Source organism: Ruditapes philippinarum, unplaced genomic scaffold, assembly GCF_026571515.1.
Source record: "Ruditapes philippinarum isolate M1 unplaced genomic scaffold, ASM2657151v2 ctg6633_1_1_1_1, whole genome shotgun sequence".
NCBI classification, from domain to species: Eukaryota; Metazoa; Mollusca; class Bivalvia; order Venerida; family Veneridae; genus Ruditapes; species Ruditapes philippinarum.
Genome location: NW_026859969.1, coordinates 34869 through 53415, shown reverse-complemented (window position 1 = coordinate 53415; position 18547 = coordinate 34869). Strand labels below are relative to the sequence as shown.

General features: G+C 33.2%; 1 protein-coding gene across 1 annotated transcript; it reads left to right on the top strand.

Annotated features, from left to right (window-relative positions):
* The first annotated feature begins 8629 nt into the window (after positions 1-8629).
* LOC132758454 (G-protein coupled receptor Mth-like) lies at positions 8630-11345 on the top strand. Its single transcript, XM_060750130.1, has one exon. It carries the CDS (start codon positions 9053-9055, stop codon positions 11243-11245), a length of 2193 nt encoding a protein of 730 aa, XP_060606113.1. The 5' UTR covers positions 8630-9052; the 3' UTR covers positions 11246-11345.
* Positions 11346-18547: the final 7202 nt, after the last annotated feature.

Genomic DNA, 18547 nt, shown 5'->3' with positions numbered 1-18547 from the left:
CTTGGATTTTTACAGAATTTTTCACGTTTGTCTAGCTAGTACCGATTATTACTTGTAAATTTTTTTCATAAATTAAGTCGATTTCAAAAACAGTTTAATGTTAACTAAGTTTCTCCGGCTAGCGTCAAGTGCATTATTTGTCGGATATTGAATATTAAGATAAACAATTACAAGTCAAATTTATGTTTGTTTCTGACTGAAATAGCAAAGGCCCACAAACAATTAAAACACTCAATGACATTTTATTAGCAAAGTGTTTTCAATCTGTTTTTTTTTTTTTTTTTTTTTTTTTTTTTTTTTTTTTTCATTTTTTTTCTTTTTTTTTTTTTTTTTTTTTTTTTTATAAATATATTTCTTTTCAAGTTTCGTCATTGCCAATAAAATAAATTTTAAACAAAAATCGAAACAAGTTGATTATTAACATTCCTGTAAGATATATTCATGATAAAAACGAATGTTATCATTTTCAAGCAGTAACAGACATCAACAGATAGCAAATTTCCTTTAGATACGGTCAATTTCTGCGAAAAAAATAATTCGTAAAACGTATGTTATCACGGCAGATAAGATAACGATGAGCATGCGGTGTGAAAGTGCACTTTTGCAGAACCAAATGGATCGTTTATAGTGTACACAATTTTGTATCATTTTCGTGATAACGAGATTTGAATTTTCACATTTTTCTCTTTTTAGTTCGACTTAGCGAAGAATAATTTGTATTCTACAATAATTTTTTAACTTGATTTCTACATCACCATCTGCGGTGAGAGTGTGAGTGAAACAAAAATTGTGCGACACATACTTAACACTATCAAGTTTCTTCCTTATTGTTTGAAGCATGCACTTCTAACTTTAAACACAAGGTCAACCACATCAGACATGACAAGTTTCATAACAACGGCATTTATATTTTCATGAAATCCCCGAGACTCCCCCCCCCCCCCCCCAACTCCCACCTCCTCCCCGCTTGTCAACTTTGTATTTACGAGATTTGCACGTTTTGTAATTGTACTTTCTTACTAGATGTATATCTTGTCTAATGATCTATAACAAGAATTACAACGTTTAAGTATACGTAAGTATTTATATATATAAGTAAGCATGTACTACATTAAATTGTTTAATACGGCGCGTTCGACAAATTTAAGTTTGTAAATGCTTACTAATAAACCTATTAAGTGTTTGAAATTATTTTTATTACAGTGTCGATTTACTTACTAAACTGATTAAGTTCAGCCGATTTACCAAAGTTAATATGTTATGTCCAGGAAAAGTAATGTATCAGAATAACAACTGTACATGTTTGAGCTTTATACAATGTGCAAAATCTTAAGTTCCAATACCGGTTTACTTATAATTCAATTATTTATGTTTGTTGTTTATCGACATACCGGTCACCTCTTTCAATGTCAATGTTGGTTTTCTAAATATTCACGTTTTTAATGGGTGAGTACCAATTTCATTTTAATAAAATGGATGTTGTTCCATTACTGACCACATTCAAAATTGGCAGACGCTGGTCTCCGCCGCCTATCACTGTCGTGTAGAAATATTTGAGCCGCGTCATGACAAAACCAACGTAATGCGTTTGCGACCAGCATGAATCCTGACCGCAGTCTGATCAGGATCCATGCTGGTCGAAAACACACAATGTTGGTTTTGTCATGACTCGGCTCATTTTTGAACCTTACTTTCTTAGGCACCATATCAGTTTTGTATATACATATCTAAATGGTAACAATTACATTTTGATATACAACAGTTATTTATAGTCGTTACAAAAAATGTTTACTTAGCAAATTCTGTGTAAAATCATATTTATAATTTGTTTGCAATTTCTATCGCTGCTCAGCGTCATATATAACTCCCCAGGTATTTCATTCAACTATTTATCTATGTGTTCTATGCTAAATGAGGGATTCGTCCGTAAGTTAAGGCTAAAAAATCAGCTTTCGCTGTTGAATAGGGACCCCGAAACAGTGACCAGTCATGCCCTTTAAGGGTTAATTTTGAAGCCATACAATTTCCACATCGTATTAGCAAAAGGTATGAGTTTTGAGCCAAACGTAGGTCTCTGTACGGCGGCTACTGAGTACCTACATGTACAGAAAACCTGTTTGATGAAACTGTTTTACAAAGTTGTTCTCTCGCCACATATAACATTTGTATTTTACATGTTTTATAAAAAGAACATTGAGTACATGTATTTATGTGAGAAAATAAATACATTTTCTGAAAGATACCTGCCAGAGTTAAACGTGTAAAGTTTAAGTGTAAACATAACTCAATAACAACTTATTCTGTTATAGGAAAAGTTGCTACAACTGTGTTACATAACTTTAATACTACAGCGGTTGTTATCTCCCTTTGTCTAGGCAGAGACATTTAAAATGCTTTGGCGTCATAACTATTTTTTAAGTAATATGCCGTATTTATCAGATACTCAATAGCAGTTTGATGTAATTTGATAAATATGAATTGACCACGAAGGCCAATGAATCGGACAAATTCTTTTTTAACAGAGATTATAAAAGGAGTGGGGTATTTCAGCTGCGGCTGTTCTTTTCTGTACCCTAATTCAGCTTTAGTAATGTAAGAAAAAGAAAAAAGCTATTTTACTTGAAGTATCGTATATATCTTTAATTTCCATAATTATTAAACAATTAATACTTATGTATTGCAATGGATTCTGGAGGATTTACATTACATCCAGATAAATAATCTTCATCCTAATCCATGTAAGATTAAATGACATAGATAGAATTGAAAGCATGCCGCGTTAGTAACTGCAATATGTTATTACAGGGTCTTTTAAATACGATCTATTGCAAGACCCTAGTTATAATAAAATTAACACATGTCTCTTAGGGTAATAGTGCATTTGAGCCGTGTCACGACAAAATCAACATAATGGGTTTGCGACCAGCATGGATCCAGACCAGCCTGCGTATCCGCACAGTCTGATCAGGATCCATGATGTTCGCTTACCAACCCTTTTACAAGTAGATAAACTGATAGCGAACAGCATAGATCCTGATCAGACTTTGCGAATGCGCAGGCTGGTCTGGATCTATGCTGGTCGCAAACGCATTATGTTGGTTTTGTCATGACGCGGCTCATTTCAGTTCAAGAGCTGCTAATATGCACTATTACATTAAGAGACATGTGTTATTATTTTGCATTTATTACTAGTATATCGAACCAACATTTTAACTCTGAGAGCCTTTTATCAGTTTTTTGTAAAGGGAAAGAACTAGAACATTACGTTTTATTAAGTCTATAAAGAGTACTCGCCCTTGGGAATATTGGGTGATTTTCATTTTCAGGATGATAGATCAAAATAAAACCATGCGACGTCACATTAGGCTGTATAGAAAAGAGTTTTCGTGAGGTGTAATAATTTAAAATAATATAATAAAAAAAAAACTTTGATAAGGACCGGAAAATATCAAAACTTGGTTTTGTAGGCACATTTTCTTTTTCAGGATAAAAAAAATCTTTTTTTTCTTACTGTACTTGAAGTAACAAAGTTCTGTCAATATAACACAAAATGTGAAATAAGGATGTCATTTTACATCGATGAGCTGCAGAACATATCATACCTGGCCATTGTATCGTCCAATATAGATTTGACTGCTGTATTCTTGTCAATTAAATGCAGTATTATACTCTACAAAATAACCTCATAATATTTTGTTTCCATTATATACAGCGCACAAATTCCTGAAAAAAAGATTAACTAGAAATGCGATCAATCAAATAATGTATCATTCGCAATGGTGTAATATTATTTAAAATAAATGGGCAAATAATCATGTTAATGTACGAGTAAGCCAATAATTTTATATGAACAATTGTCCCCCTTTGATTTTTTTTACCAATATTTTAAGTTAAATAAGTAGACATGTTATTTAATACCAGTAGATGAACAGTTGTCTCCCTTCATTTTAACTCTTTTTTTTAAATTGTGTTTACTTAATAATGATGTTTGCTGTTTTTCCATTAAAAATAACAAGATACAAAGACTTCTTGCGCATCACAGATAATGCTTTTTAATAAAACTTGAGCCGCGTCACGAGAAAAACAACATAATGCGTTTGCGACCAGCATGGATCCAGACCAGCCTGCGCATCCGCGCAGTCTGATCAGGATCCATGCTGTTCGCTTACCAATAACCCTATTACAAGTAGTGAAACTGATAGCGAACATCATGGATCCTGATCAGACTGCGCGGATGCGCAGGCTGGTCTGGATCCATGCTGGTCGCAAACCCACTATGTTGGTTTTGTCGTGACGCGGCTCACTTCTTTCTTACACTACAAAGAAACAAAGACGGAAGCATATTTTAACAAGAAACACTACGTAATAGCATACTTAATAAAAGCCTATTTTCTGAACCTGTAACGACCATCTTGATTGGATGAATAATCTCGGTTAACAACAAATCATTTTTAAGTAAACATGTTGGTATCACACGATAACCTCACAAATGGGCGTATCATCTTACACAAGATATCGGGGATAAAATACACGTGATGCCACTTGCGTAGGTAAATCAGGATTAAGTAAGAAACACTCTAATGTTAAATTTAGACTTAAATCATATATGAATAAATAATTATTGGAATTTTTTTTACACAAATGAATTTGTCATACATTCTTCAGTATAGTCACTAGGTACCGATAATCTCAAATTAAGGAAAACATTGTTATTTAATGGCCAAATTTTATATACATGTATATGGTGGCTAATTTTTGTGCCATATCATACTTTCGCAGCGCGGGGCACCGGACGAAAACACGAAAATACGACTATGTCAACAACTTGTCGTACTTTCCTCCGAGGGGTGCCAAGCGAAACACCGAAAAAAACACGGTAATATGACGGTCACCACTTTGTCGTATTTTCGTGTATTCGCCTGATGCCTCGCGGAGTGAAAGTTTGACATGGCATAAATCAGCCACCATAGTATGACCAAATGAATTAAAATGTTTTGTCATTGATGGATAGTCAAATAAAGTCACATGTTCATCGGCAATTATTATGATTGGCGGTTTATATTAGGCACACATATTATAATTATATGCATTTATTTATTAACTACATAACGTAATAATTACAGAAAAGTATGATGATTGATTTGACATATTTACATAATTACAAGAAATAACAAGGAGAAAGACATTGTGTTAGCAAAACATTTTTTGTTTGTTAATATTTGCCCATGTATAATAATATTATGATAAATAAAGTGCTCTTAATCAGAATAAAATGGACATACTAATAACAAATGAAATGAACGGTGGCACAAAGGTGACATTTGTGTGCTTTTATTTATCTCGTGCGCACGAGATACTATGTCGTGGCCACGAGTTACTTGATCGTGGCTACGAGTAAACAAGTTGTGGCCACGAGAAAGTTAAGTCGTGTGAACGAGATACTATGTCGTGGCCACGAGTTACTAAGTCTTGACCACGACTTAGTAACTCGTGGTCACGAGATAGTTAAGTCGTGGGAACGAGATACAATTGTACTATGTCGTGGCCATGAGATACTCAGTAGTGACTACGAGTTACTAAGTCGTGGCCACGAGTTAATTAAGTCGTGGGCACGACATACTTTGTTGTGGCCATGAGATACTATGTGGTGGCCACGAGTTACCAAGTCGTAGCCACAAGATAGTTAAGTCGTGGGAACGAGATATTATGTCGTTGCCATGAGTTACTTAAAGTCATGGGCACGAGATAATTAAGTCGTGGGAACGAAATGCCATCTCGTGGCAAAGAGTTACTAAGTCGTTGGAACGACATAATTAAGTCGTGCGCACAAGAAAAAAAAACCAATCAGATTACACTATTTATATGAATTTTCCTAATTAACTAGACATGTGCTATAGTACAACAATGCCCCTACTTAACCTGCCTGTAAAGTGTCAGGTATACAAATTATTGATTGACCTATGGTAGCCCTTGCCTACGACTTAATTAGCTCGTGGCCACGACATAGTATCTCGTTCCCACGACTTAACTTTCTCGCGCCCACGACTTAGTAACTCGTGGCCACGACTTAGTAACTCGTGGCCACGACATAGTATCTCGTGCGCACGAGATAAATAAAAACCGTACAAATGATACACATTTTCAATAACTTTAACATATTATCTATTGTTTATATCAATATTTCTGAAGTGACCTTCCTGTTTGTTCCTATTGCTGCTGCTGCTGCTGCTGTTGTTGTTGTTACTGTTGTTGTTGTTGTTGATGATGATGATGTTGATTGCTGTTGCTTCTGCTGCTGCTGTTGTTGTTGTTGTTGTTGTTGTTGTTGCTGCTGCTGCTGCTGTTGTTGTTGTTGTTGTTGGTGTTGTTGTTGTTGATGATGATGATGATGATGCTACTGCTGCTGCTGCTGTTGTTGCTGCTGCTGCTGCTGCTGTTGCTGTTGCTGTAAGAGTTGTTGTTGATGCTGTTGCTGCTGCTGTTGTTGTTGTTGTTGGGGAAAGTGTTGTAGTTTTAAAAGATTTATATTACATTCATATGTATCTGCTTTTTTACCTTTTTTATCATTTTTTGCATTCTCTGCCAGGAAGAATCGATCAGATGGTAGATAAACCATTCAAACATCTAGATAACTTACAGGGAAATGATTCAAGTTTTTCTAGAAAGTTCACCTTTTCCAAGAAATCAGGAAAAACATCGACGCTTTCTCTAAAAAAATCAGTTTAAAAAACGAGCAGAATTTTATGATTCATCCAGGATTATCAAAGACAGAAAATAGTTTGTTTCTCCTTCTCCAAATTCACTAAAATAACACGTTGCAATGATTTCATAGCCAACTGAAAAAAAGAATAAAAGATTTTTTAACAACATAAGAGTTTTCGCTTCTTTTTATACAATTATTATTTTTTATATGAAATAACCATAACGAATTATACAATAAACAAATAAAATAAAAGGGAGATAATTCAGTACTAGTTACCTAGCAGTTTTCTGGACGTTTATCATTTTCGTTCAGTACAGTCCGTTTTTTATTGATAAGGCATCTCATTTTACTGCACTAAATCAGAGAGACGTTTGGTTTCTGGGCAATTCAGCAATCAAAATAGAACAGCGGTTTATATGCATGTATTTTAAAAGTTGCCATTTGTTTAATTACCTGAGAGAATTAGAAGTAGAGTTAATCAAGTTGTAGTTGTGTATTGACCATGACTTGTATAGAACATGACTTGTATAGAATATGATTTGTATAGACATTTGCTTGTATAGACCATCTGGTCTGCATATACTCTAAGACTTGTCTGTATATTCTTCGATATGTGTATACCATGATCCGCATATAATCTGCATTGTTTACTATACCAAAACGTGTTTTTGTAAAGACAATGGCTTCAATAAACCGTATAGTCTGTACGTATTCTGGTCGGTAAAGTAGAGATTGAAGTGTTTAGTCTTAGGCATGAAAACACCGTGAAATCATCGTGTCCATTATAGACCCTGTTCTGTACAGGCCTGTATAGACTTTGTCATGTATAGACGGTCAGTATAGATACACCCTGGCATGTAAAGACCCTACAATTATATATATACTCTCTAATGCGTGAACCTGTCCTAGATAAACTTTTGCTAGCAGAATATTTGTTTTGTTTAATCGTTCTGTTATACATATACATGTATATGAATTTATATTTGCATAGTTAAATTAACAAAACAAAATCATAATACTAAATAATATTTCAAACATGAAACAAAATACTTAATTAAAGGTTGTTCTTTTTTCATGTGTGTGTTTATTTTAATGAATCAATCATTTCATTGTTTTCGTCAACGATGAAACGGAAGTGAACTTTTCAAGTTTAAGATCACCGGAAATACCGGAGTATACATACTGTAAATTCTCAACTTTCCGCGTGCGTTTTAAATTTGTATGCATCACAACAATTATATTTGTCTTTATATTTAAAGAAATATTATTTTAAAATCAATAAAAAATTTGTAACAACTTTTATTTTTTTGCGCCTTAGGGTGAATTATTATATTTTCACAAGAAAGACTTAAGCAGAATATATTGAATATTTACAAATTTAAAGTAAAATGTAAAATATTTATAACCTTATGGGCACAGAAATATCTATTGTCTTAATATCATTTCATGTATACAAGTTTGATGCAAATTTATATGTTTGTTGTTGTTGTTGTTGTTGTTGTTGCTGTTGTTGCTGCTGCTGCTGCTGCTGTTGTTGTTGTTGTTGTTGTTGTTGTTGTTGTTGGGTTTGACGTCGCACCGATACAGTATGAGGGAAGCACTTAAAGATGCCATATTCATCTGTTCAAACCGATTTATATGCATGTACGATAATGAACAAAAAATCTAAAAATCGTCCTAAAAAGTGAGATTTTGTGATCATGATTCTGAAAGCGTCTTGGGGTACTGCTTTAACACTAGTGAGTTAAATCCATAAAAAAATAATCTCACTAACATGTCTGATTTAGTATTAGCTACAAATTGCTATTACAATAAGTACAATAAGTACCGTACTATGGACACCAGATTGATTATGTGGATGAGTGACGCGCTCGTTCAAGGGGCAATTTCTGTGTCATATAAGATAGAACGTGTCTTCTGTCGTGGAGTTCCTCTTCACATTCTTAAGTTACACACCTCCACAAATCCGCTAAACAATGATGCTTTTTTATAACTGTTGCTTAAGAAGGTGATAAGTGTTTTGTTGTTGGTTTTTTTATATACTCTTACCAAATTTAGAAACTAAATCGCTTTACTAATTAAAAATGAATAACACTTAGCGTCTAAAACTTGATAGGATGGTAAAAAGGATATAAGTGTTGTAAACAGCTTTTGTATGAAAAAGGGAATTGAGAGGTGAGGAAAACCATTTTCTTAGAAACTAGAAAATAGTTTAGATGAAAAGTAAACATTCGGATAAGTTTGAAACGTGTTTATATTAATCCTAAATAATTTGCAGCGGGTGGATAAAAATCTCGAAAGTTTAATACAGCTTCCAGAAACAGGACTTGTTCCGAAGGGAAAAGTAAGATGGAGATAAAATCATTAAGAAATCAGTTTTGTTATATCAAAATATTCACATTTGTGCTTTCTTTGACTGGTTTACCAAAAGGTCCGGAAGCTACTAAAATAACGACGAATTCCTTCCCTACGCAGTCGTCTGTAACTGCAACAACAACAACAGATAACCAGGATTATTACAATGACCCAGAAGAAATGTTAAAAACAGATTCGGAATATTGTAAGACAAAATCATCGTGTTTTAATAAAACGTTTCCTTCATTCCCAGACAAAAGCTGCTACTGTGATAAGTTATGTGGACTTTTACAGGATTGTTGTAAAAACTTTTATCCGGAAACCGAAGCTGAGACTACTCTGAAAATGAACCAGTTTTCGTGCGTTCTCCAAGAGGGAATTTTAAAGAATGAAAACTACGGTGTACATATGGTAACAAAATGTTCAGAACATTGGAATCATAAAGAAACAGAAACGTTATGCGAGGAAAACACCGATGCAGACGACATTTTTCTTAAACTTCCGGTGTCGTATCAATCAATTATGTACAAGAATTTGTATTGTGCGCAGTGTAACTACAAGTACGAATTCGAGTACTGGAAACCGGAAATGAAGTGTCTAAATAAAACGGGAGTTCGAAGTCTGCCAGGTAGGCCTGATTGTGAATTATTTTACCTTCCTCCCAAACCGGAAATTGGTTATCGGACATGTCAGTTGAAACCACGTGTTATTGATTCATGCTCGGACAAAAACGCCGAACATTTCAATGAAAATGAAGAAAAGTGCACTAATGGAAGCTTTAGTATAGTGTATGATTCGTCTGGAATAGCCTTTCGCAATGAACACTGCGCATCATGTAACGGACAAACTGGAACTTTGTTTTGCGAGATAATAACACCTTCCTCTCCATTTAACAACACTCCAACAGAAACCCCGAGAAAAGTTTACAGTTTTAGACTTCTTGTTGATTTTAATAAAGGCACTGTAGACAAAAATGGTGTTATTTCAGATATGGGCAACTGCGCTGACAACGAACTGTATGATAGTTTTTCGGAGAAATGTCGCGAAATATTTTGTCCTCCTCCTCTAGTGGCTGTCAAAGGATCTTGTTCTGTTAACGAAACAAATGAAACTAACGAGACCATCTCATCAACCGGAAATTGTACTATGGTGAAACTGGACCCGTCTGAATATATAATAATTAATAACTCTCGCCTCTTTGTTTTATCAAATAACAAAACCTATCTCAAAGAGGAATTTCGGCTGATAGAAAACAATGTATTTATTTGTGTAACAAAGACAGACCAGAACTGTTCGCATAATTGTGATAACGAAAATTCCATATTCCAGTTTGACATTATTGAAAGTTATTTATCGATGATTGGTTTAATTATTTCAATAGCCTCATTAGCTATTACGTTGATTGTATATGCAACATTTTCCCAGCTGATGAACATACCGGGAAAAATTCTCGTCTGCCTGATCGTCGCTCTCTTTCTGGCTCAGCTTCTTTTTCTTGTATCTGCTGAAATGGAAACTGTTTCTCAACTCTGTATTTCTGCCGCAATTCTTATCCACTATTTTTTTCTGGCAGCTTTTTGTTGGATGAATGTAATGGCCCTTGATTTATTGTTGACATTTTCTAACACTTTCATGTCAGGAGGGTCAAGACGAAATAAAAGCAGGTTTATAAAGTACAGCCTGTATGCTTGGTTGACACCTTTAGGTGTAGTTACGTCTGCCGTAATATTAGATTTCTGTATAGATATCGAAGATATTTCCTTTAAACCACAATATGGGAAGAACGTATGTTGGATTTCTTCCAAATATGGTCTTATTATTTTCTTTGCTGCGCCACTGGCTGCACTGAAGTTGTTTGACGTAGTAGCGTTTGCTTTTACTGCTTTTAACATTGCCAGGGCGAACAAACAGGGAGCTATGGCTTCTAAACGGTCACGATCGTGCTCACTTCTTATCAATATAAAATTGTCCGTTATCATGGGACTCACGTGGATCTTCGCCTTCATTGCCAACATTACTAATGAGACAGTCACATGGTATCTATTTATAATATTCAATTCCTTGCAAGGGCTACTTATAGCAGTCTGTTTTCTGTGTACAAGGAAAGTTGGACGCCTTCTGTACGACAAATATGAACAAATATCTTCAAAGTCAACTTCCGGTACACAATTGTCGTCCTTATCATAGGGAGTTGTGCCCAAAAACAAGAACTTTCAATTATCGAGAAACTCTTATTAACTTATTAATGTGAAACTGTTTAGATGATCTTGTGGTTGCATCTTTTTTATGTTCTGTTGTTTTTTGTTGTTGTTGTTTTTTTTTGTTGTTTTTTTGTTGTTGTTTTTTTAAGTACTCGTAAAATTGAAATAATTGCTATCTATCAAAGCTGATTTTATACATGTAGCATTTACAATGTTGATATGCCTCATTGGGCGATGTTTAAGACTCCCATTTTCTTCTTAATTAATGAAAAATCTTATCAGTTTTATTTGTCTTTGTTTACAAGAAATAACAGAAGATCCACTTTGTAAGTCCATTGTGAACTTGATATTACTTTCAAAACATATGTATAATAATGCGTTGCATAATTGTCCCTATACATGTACAGATATTCGATTAATCAACCGTTTGTTACACTTCGGTCAAGTTCGTAATATTCCGGCCAAGTTCTAAATCGCTCTTTATCAAATCGACTGTTACTTTAAGTTTATAAAAGCCGGACATAGAAAAAAGTTGTCGAATTTTTAAGATCTTGTAAGGAATCGCCCATCTTTGCAAAGACTTTTAATTTTGGATTTTATTGAGTCTACTCAATTGCATGTTTATTTGATATATATATATGTAAATTGTGATATGTTTTGTGACCTTTATCATTCATAGATTTATTGAATTATTATTTTACAAAACATATTTCATGTTCACGCATGAATAAATCAACATTATTTTCATCTTTGTTTTTTTTTTTTATATATAATCTGCCCGGCCAGCTTTCAAAACACCACATGGCTTATCAAATAATAGAGAAAACAGAATCCCTAAAGAAAGCCCAACACGGCAAAATTGAAAATGTTGCAGGCTCGGTTTGATTGAGCCTGTTCATGGACGGTACTGGTAAGTGCAAGTTACCGTCCACGCCCCCTAGCACCGGAAGCAGAATTCAACATTTAAACACGAAAATGGTAAAATTTTGAATTTAGAAACATCTGCAGATGTGTTCATACGGCGGTTTCAAACTTTTTTAAGAAACGAACCGAAAACTCCAGTTTGCCCACGCAAATAAAATGGTAAAATGCTTTCCTGGTGAAAGTTCGGTTAAAGACAATAAGTTAATTACTTATGATTAATTTTAATGGGGGAGTTTCCCACACGCTACTGAGAAGCGGAAGTAGTAAATAAGAGGTATACAAACTACAGCCACTTGATGTAAACACAGAGATTAATAGAAAGTTTCAGAGTATTTTGACTGGTCAGTTGTTAAATTAAAGTAATAATTAATTACCAAAGGGGCTTCAGCAGCAGAAATAAATGAAGATTTTATCATTTAATATTAAGGTAGTTATATTTAACAAATTGAATATATTACATTAAATCTTAAAGTTACATTAAATAAATTTCTTAAAAAAAGAAATAGCGACATTTCATAATATAAATTGGGTTTCATATCGACTCCAGATCTTATTTTGGTGTCCAGACAACCAAAATGAGTTTAATGAGCATACAAATGTGCAACCTCATTGTGGCGAATTCGGAAGTACAATTTCTGTTTGCATGAGAAACTCCGCCTTCAGATCATCCGTACATCAATATTATATCAACAAACATGACTATAAGTAGCAGTCCTAATTTAACGGTATATTTCCGCACTGTAACGGATATTTTCATACAAATTTAATCTTTTTTATGAGATGATTATTTTTTCTGAACCACAGGCCTAGTGCACCGTGAAGCTTTAACGGTAAAAGTGTGTTTGCACAAGAAAATCTAAATTTGCTGTGTTCCGGATAGCAACTATAACGCCGTGACGTAGCGCATACACGAGCTGATTATAGTCTTCATTTGCATGTTAAAATTCGTATACGAACTAATTTAGTGTTACCGTGGGGTTTTCCATTTAAAATCCTAATTTATGAACAATATTTGATGAGATTTACAACGATACTGTTAAAAAGGTTAATGAAACTGTAGAATGCTTGGTTTTTAGGCCGACGGCAAAAATATTTTAACATATTTATTTAATGTAGCTTTAAACATATACCGGTAAACTGCTTTATTTTTCAACTGTACAATGTACTGAATAACAGTATGAAAATGATCTTGGATAAATAATCAATACTTTCCTGTTAAAACTTTTTAAAATATAATGCCTTTATATACATTTTATTTACGTAGAAATAATTAAAGTGAATTATACAATATGTTTGATATAATCTATTTTTGTATATTTGTAAATTTATGATGTTTCAAATAAATATAATCATATAGAGTTAATTGCTTCAAATTTGTTCTTTAGTAAATAAAATGCATCTAGTTATATAATTTTTATCAGATTGGAGACGTATGACAGAAATTTAGACTTTAAGGGAGAACCCATTCTGCTACTGGGCCATTAGCTCAGTTTTACATACTTTATTACATGTATAAAGGCAAGATGTACTTGTATGTGCATTAAAACGTGACATAATCATGATAATGTGTGTCTGAAATAATAAAATCTTCACATTATAAATTATATATGTCTTTATTGATAATGAGTATCAGTACGTATTGTATAATTCATGATATTCCATTCTTGTATGTAAAATCACTTAAATATTTTCCACAAAAAGCTAGTTTGTCAACAATTTAGAATCATGAAACAGACGTATAAAATATGTGACCCCTGTTTAATTAAGTTCTGATTTCAGAATTTTCAATTGCTTTGCAAATCCTATTACCCGTTCCACATATGTATCAGTTTTGATGCTATTGCACCTGTCTCTGACTACAGGCAACAAAAAATTACTATTACTATGTAAAATATATTTTAAATAGTCAAACGGGTGCTGGATAGTCATTTTGTTTCTTGATGATCAATGGGTGATTATTATTATTAATTATTATGACAATTTGATCATTATTGGCATGGCAAAATGTGCGTGAACCAATAACTTCATTTTATTACCATGCACACCCTTCTTTAACTGCTACTCTCCATTTATTCTTTAATCTTTTGTCTTGTGGAAAATGAAATCCCCAAAACCCATTAACAAAGTGGAACACAACAGTAATTCACCCATTTCTAAGGCTGCAGTGTTAATCAGCTTACTTTATAATATAAACTTTAGCTTATTAATTAGATCTCTGCATTTTCCCATTGAAATTCAATGTAAACCAAGCTATACACAGAGATAGCCAGCATACAGGTGTATACCTCTTATTTGCCAAGGGCGCTGCAGAGATAACTCTGCTGGATTAACTAGAAACTCTCCCATTCATTTACGTTTCAGTGTGTGAGCTTTTTGCGTTCAGGCGCCAGAGAATACTGGTCCTATTTTATCTATAACCAAACTTTCAATGTCGTTGACTTCCAATCGCTTGCCCCTCAGCGCTGTAGATATGAGTGCCGCCAGGAACTTTAATTCAAGTACTTACTTAAGGCTGAAAGGATGCACCTTATAACTTCCTTCAACACATAGTGTTTCTGTTTAGTATCTCAAATGACACAATACATTTAATACATTTCATTGCAGTGATAAGTAATCTAACAACCTTTACAATTGTAGTCAAATTCTGATACTACTGGACAAAGCACCCGCTTTCTACAGAAGACTTGTTATCGTGCAGAAAGAAATTCCAATACAATACCGAAAAAATTACAGATGTCTGTGACCACACCCCTGAAATAAATGTATGAAATGTTGATCAATCATGTACATGTTGGCTCTGGCTATATATAACATTACAAATATTCATCATTATCATGCTGCTCATTTGTAACGTTGAATTTCATTGGGTAATCGTGACGTTGATATTTTTATATACACAGTTGTTTAATTTAAATATTTTTTACTATTTTCCCGATATAAAAATTTATTTTAAACAATAAAAAACCTTAGCGAAATAAAAATTTTTAAAAGAGTATTTGGCGTATATTTCACATTTTTTTGTTTCCCCAATCCCCTGGAAAATGCTTACCCCTTTTTTGTTAAAAACGGATGTAGTTTCCCTTTTGGGGCTTTTTTTACTTTTGGTTAAAAACTTTATCATCTTACGGTGAGCTGAAATTTTCCTTAGTTGAAAACGTAAAAAAGGTTTACCTAAAGGCGCCCGTAATTTAAAAGGCGCAAAAAAAGAATGCTTAGGTTGCAGTCTTTTTTTAAATTATGAAACCCTGTAAAAACACTTAATTAACAAATTAAATATCTTAAATAACGAAATTTATAATACTGCAAATTATCTTTTTTATCAAAAAATGAATGTTCATTATTGTTTTTTGTTGTTTTCTATTTCAATGGTATGTCATGAAAATCAGTAAAAATGTTTCCTAATTCCAAAGTCTTGATAGAAAATTTGGCTCCAACAGTATATTAACCAAGTACTTGGAATTGCAAGTTCACAAATAAGTGCACTTGTGCAGTATTATCATCGATGTGCAATCAAAATTGCCGGCGTCTCACTTTTACTATTTTTATGCCCACAAGTGCCTTAGCAAAGAAATAAAATAACCTTTATTTCTTTATCCGACTGTTTGTATTAGAAATTATCTATATTGCCTGGTAACATTGACGTTACCTGTGAGACATTTGATTTTAGCTTCAGGACCTAGAAAATAATTATTATAACACGTTTAGAAGCCATAACATGATACAAACACTAATGCTGTGTCTACTACATAAAAAATAAAACACGTCATCAATGTTATCAATGTAATACAGAATTGTAAAAAATGCCAGGTTTTTTATTTTTTTCCCGAAGTTTCAGGAATTCGAATTTTTATAGATGATTTGGGGGGTTTTTTTTTTTCAGATTTTTTTTTTTTAGATGTGGGGGGTTTTTGCATATATTTGAAATTCAATTTTAGTAAAAGGTTTTGTTTAATACGGAATGATGTTCAAAACGAACTTTTTGTGAAATTAAGCTTAAATTTGATTTCAAAGTTCACTTTAAAGTGGCTCGGCGACTTTTACTGAAATTGATTATTAACATTAAAGCATGCTAATTGCAATTTGGTAAAATGTTGAGATGGTGAGAAGTAAGCATTTGAAGGTAGGCAACAAGAAAAAAAATGAAAAAGGGAAATAAAAAAAAGGGGAAAAACCCCCTTGAAAAGAAGCCCCAAAAAAAAAACGAAACCCCCAAAATTTTGAAAAAAAAATTGCAGGCTAGGTTTGATTGAGCCTGTTCATGAACCGACGCAGACATATACATTATCTGTAGCTATTACTCACTTGATTGATGGTGTGTCTTTTCCTTTTGTTTTCAATTGTAGCATTTATTTTTTTATTCGGTGAAAATGCAAAATTTTAAATAAGAATAAGCTTTAAGATAAGCAGATTGTTGCTTTTAAACAATACCTCTTATTACAAATAAAGTTAGATAAAACAAAGTTGTTATTTCTATCTTTAGCCTAACATTGAATGCAACAGATACACATGGAGTTGCATGTAAGACGGGGATTTGGACTTTCAAATCTGTACAAAAGTGTAGTTGCACTATATTAATTAACTACATAATTAAAAATGATGTGCGATTAACTATGCGACCTTGGTCGGATGCAAATATCTATTAAATTTAATTGTAATTCCTATTGCCCTCATTCTGTAAACAAATTAAAATGATTAACATATTGAACCCAATTTTGGCGAGTTAGTGAACCTGATAAAACAACGAACCTTTTATGAGCTATATTTTAACACTGATTAGAAAATGGTTGGCAAACTCTAAATATTCATTTTGTTTCACTTCAGTCGAAATGATATCAATTTTATTGGTGGAGAAAGACCTCAGTTGTCCCATCCGTGTTTGGGGGGGGGTAAATGATAAAATTATATACATTTTTTAATAAAAAAGATCTAATACTGAATACAAATAACATAACGAACGATAATTTTCATTCCAGTTAAGTCGGAATAATGTTTCCATTGTTGATTCAAATGCACAATTGCACAATTGTTGATGCAAATCCACTATTGATTTCAAATGTAATGAGTTCACTTTCTTTGTGAGTTAAAGAAAATAGTGTTATACATGTATAATTAGATCTACATAATTACAAAGATAAATATAGTTTTGATGAATCATTTTTAGTATGTTCCTCTTCGCTTTGTGACTTAAATATAATTGAAAATGTAAGATAATAGCTTTGTCGATAAACAAGTAAGTAGTACACAAGTAAAAAAAACTATTTCCCGTTAGCTCAAGTGTCTACATATTTTTGTTTTAAAGAGCATTTTTTTTTTCAGAAAAACTGCTGATTTATAACACGATCTATTTGATGTACTAAATATATATAAAAAATAATAATCTTTTTCCATTGCATTCATCCTTTTAAATTCGTCTGTATTTTTGTTGTTAATTCTTAGAATATACTTTTTACGCAATTAAACCACTTTATCGCGACAAATGGGAGTTAAAAAGATTAAAGTTCGCGAACTAGAGCACGTTGCCACTTTAAACACTATATGTTTGTCAATTGGCAGGCTGCTGATTGGTTAATACAGTATAAGTTAAAGCCAGCATAGCAACTAGTGTAAGTAAATACCCTATAACCTCGAAGAGTTAAACGTTCGCTGTTGAATTTATACTGATCATTAATATTTTACCTATAAACAGTCATGCAATTCGAATCGGATTATATTTTTATTAGGCATGGTTTTGTGTACAGATAATAACATTGCGGTGCTTTGCATTAAAACAGGATGGTGAAATATTTAATGAAATTAATGAGGATTTACACGAAAACGAAAAAATTAGACCTAACGTTAGTGATAAATATTGTAGCGATAAATTTTCTTGTCGGGCAAACCATACATGTCTGTGTCACTCCGATTCAGTATGTGAGTTACTGAATGACTGTTGTCAGGGAATAAAAAGATACGGACATTCAAATGATCTTCCAGACATTTCAAAATATTCCTGTAAGAAAATTCAGGGGGAGCATGTGTTTGGAGCTTTCGTTATTTCAGCGTGCCCTAAAAACTGGATGGATGATGAAAGTCGTTTACTTTGCGAAAAAAGCAAACGCATTAATCTTAAGTTAACGTACATTGCAGGTGACGGAGACGTCTTTTTGAATACATTCTGCGCTTTTTGCAATAACGTGCTTCCTAAGAAATATACTACCAGTACTTTGAAAATATGTGTCGAGGCTGTAGAAAAGGGTGATTGGCAAAATGAAAATTGCAGCTCTTTATTTGGCAAAACTGCGCAGAGGGATTCCCTACGTTCTTGTCCTCGAAGAGTAACAAAGACATGTGCGGATGGGACGCCAACAGATGTTTCAGAAAATTG